The sequence below is a fragment of the Vigna radiata genome, unplaced genomic scaffold (assembly GCF_000741045.1).
Source record: "Vigna radiata var. radiata cultivar VC1973A unplaced genomic scaffold, Vradiata_ver6 scaffold_228, whole genome shotgun sequence".
Lineage (NCBI taxonomy): Eukaryota > Viridiplantae > Streptophyta > Magnoliopsida > Fabales > Fabaceae > Vigna > Vigna radiata.
In genome coordinates this window covers 276352-279097 of record NW_014543255.1, presented here as the reverse complement: position 1 = coordinate 279097, position 2746 = coordinate 276352, and the positions used below count along the sequence as shown (strand labels likewise).

General features: G+C 35.7%; 1 protein-coding gene across 1 annotated transcript in view; it reads left to right on the top strand.

The window, feature by feature from the left end:
* The window catches only part of LOC106753402 (primary amine oxidase), a 6027-nt gene extending 4474 nt beyond the window's left edge, over positions 1–1553 (top strand). The window contains exons 4-5 of the mRNA XM_014635203.2: positions 398–936; positions 1257–1553. Of these exons, the coding sequence (XP_014490689.1) occupies positions 398–936; positions 1257–1458 (741 nt within the window). The 3' untranslated portion in view covers positions 1459–1553. The remainder of the gene's footprint in view (positions 1–397; positions 937–1256) is intronic.
* Positions 1554–2746: the final 1193 nt, after the last annotated feature.

Sequence of the window (2746 nt, the reverse complement as noted above, 5' to 3'; positions counted from 1 at the left end):
TGTTAAAATATCATTTTTCATATATATATATATATATATATATATATATATATATATATATATATATATATATATATATATATATATATATATATTTGCTGCAAAAGGTTGCATTTGAAATTCTAATTTGGGCTCTTTGCTATGATTAGAAAGTATCTGTGCTATGTTTGTTGAGACAGATGTTCTTAAATGTCAGTAGTTTATGGAAAAGCATATACTGAATCCGTGTCCATGTTCACAAATAATATAACTGATTATTAAGTAACAATAGTAATATAAAATTTGTGTAACAGTACTAGATATTTTCATCTTGACATGACTGAAAGAATGATAAGTATTCTATCTTTTGTTTTTGTGACGTGATGTTAGACTCAATGTTTTTTAAATCTTTGAACAGATATCGCTGTCGGGGATGTTGGAAATTAAAGCAGTGGACATTACACATAAAGACGAGATAAAGGGAGACCAACATGGCACATTGGTGTCAGAAAACAGCATTGGTGTTTACCATGATCATTACTACATTTACCATCTTGACTTCGACATTGATGGTGTGGATAACTCGTTTGTGAAGACGAATCTGAAGACTGTGGAAGTGAATGACCAGAGTTCAAAGAGAAAGAGCTATTGGACAACTAGTAGTGAGGTTGTGAAGACTGAATCTGATGCAAAGATAAAACTAGGGTTTAGTCCATCAGAGCTAGCAGTGGTGAATCCTAACAAAAAGACATCCACTGGGAACGAGGTGGGCTACCGTTTGGTTCCAAATGCAGCAGCTCATCCACTTCTCACCGATGACGACTTTCCTCAAACACGTGGTGCCTTCACCAATTACAACGTTTGGGTTACGCCTTACAATAGGACTGAGAAATGGGCTGGCGGGTTATATGTTGATCAGAGCCATGGAGATGATACGTTGGCTGTTTGGACTAAGCAGTAAGGATCTCTTACGATTCAACCCACACTTCAACATTCATTAAAGTTTATAAACAATTTCTACTATCATTCGATACATTTATTATAAATATTCACCTATCAATTAGAGATAAAATGAATTTAAAATATAAAATGTAAATTTTATCTTAAAAATTGATTTGTTAGTATAACTGAAACGTAAATATCACTTTAAAAATTAGTTTTGAACAATTGAGTTCAGCTAACACTTCATTTTTTAATATTTTTTTAGCTCATTTTCCATAAACATTTATTTTGATATTGCAGTATTAACGTTCCTTTTGAAATTGAAAATTTTGCAGGAACAGAGGTATTGAGAAGAAGGACATTGTAGTGTGGTACGTGGTGGGAATCCACCATGTCCCGTGTCAGGAAGATTTTCCAATAATGCCTTTGTTGAGCACTGGATTTGAATTGAGACCAACAAATTTCTTTGAGAGAAATCCAGTTCTTAAGACCCTTTCTCCTGGGATTGTTAAAGGGCCAGGCTGTAAGAAGCCATAGATTTGCTTCTTCTTTGCTTTCTCACTTTAACCACATTGTTAGAACACGTCCAATTCAGAGAAAGGCCGTGTTTTATGTACGGTGAGAAAAGAATAATGAGAAAATGATAACTTTAAATAAAGGAAAATGTTGTTCGATAACTTTCTTTTAACAACTTTCTTCTAATTTTTTCGTAATAGTTTTGTGACTAGTTTGTTTCAAACAAGTGGATCAATAAAATAATGATACATAATCTATTGTTAAAAAAAATGTTAATAAAAGTTGTTAAGATATCAAGATGAGTAAGAGTAGCATGACACACATTGACATTCATTTGACACATCTAACAAAGATAAAATAGTCTTAAAAGAGTGAATCTTGTAGTTTTTCAAGAAAAAAAAAGTAGAAATAAAAAAAAAATAATGTCAAATGAATGTAACACTAGTGCAAAAACGTTGTTTAATGTCACCCAGAAGACGTCGGTTTGCTGGTAACCCGACGTATATGAGTAGACGGTGGCATTATCATAAGTAGCTTGGTAAACTAGACGTTGGTTTTAAGGTAAGGCGACGTCTATGATATCGTAGACGTCCCCACTGCCACAAACCAACATCTAATGGCTTGAGGTAGGTGAAAAGACAGTCTAGTGACGTCGGTGTTAACGGGGGGCCGACGTCTATGTGACTGCAATTAATGCTCTTCACCTAATTCCTAAGCGCTTAGACGTCACGTAGTCAAAAGGCAACGTCTAAAGATTGTCTGGAAGGCGGGAAGACAAAAAATTCTTTAATTTAGACGTCAGTGTTGAGGGGAAGCGACGTCTATGTGCCTGTAATTAATTATGTTCACCAAACTCGAGGGACTTAAACGTCGGCTAGAAGGGCACCGACGTTTACTTTATTATAGACATCGGCGCCCCATCACTGCTGCCGTGAACATCCCTGACAGGAAATCAAACGTCAATCGGTTCAGCTTCCTAGACGCCGGTTCCCCTCAAAACCAACGTCTAATGGGTATTCAAAAAGTCAGTTTAAATGTTAACTTGGACATCATATTAGTGAGATAATCGACATCTATGTGACTATAGACATCGGTTTCTGGAGAAAACGACGCCCAATTTCATTTTAAATAAATTGCAAACTCTTCGCGGCATTCAGTTTCTGATATCGTCTTCTTCTTCTCCTTTTTCTCTCGCGGCACCTCTTCTTTTTCTAGCTTGCGACATTCTATTGTTGTTTCTGATATCTTTATCGTCTTCCTCCTCTCCTTTTTCTCTCTTGCGGCATTGCATCCCAAGTGCATGGTTTTT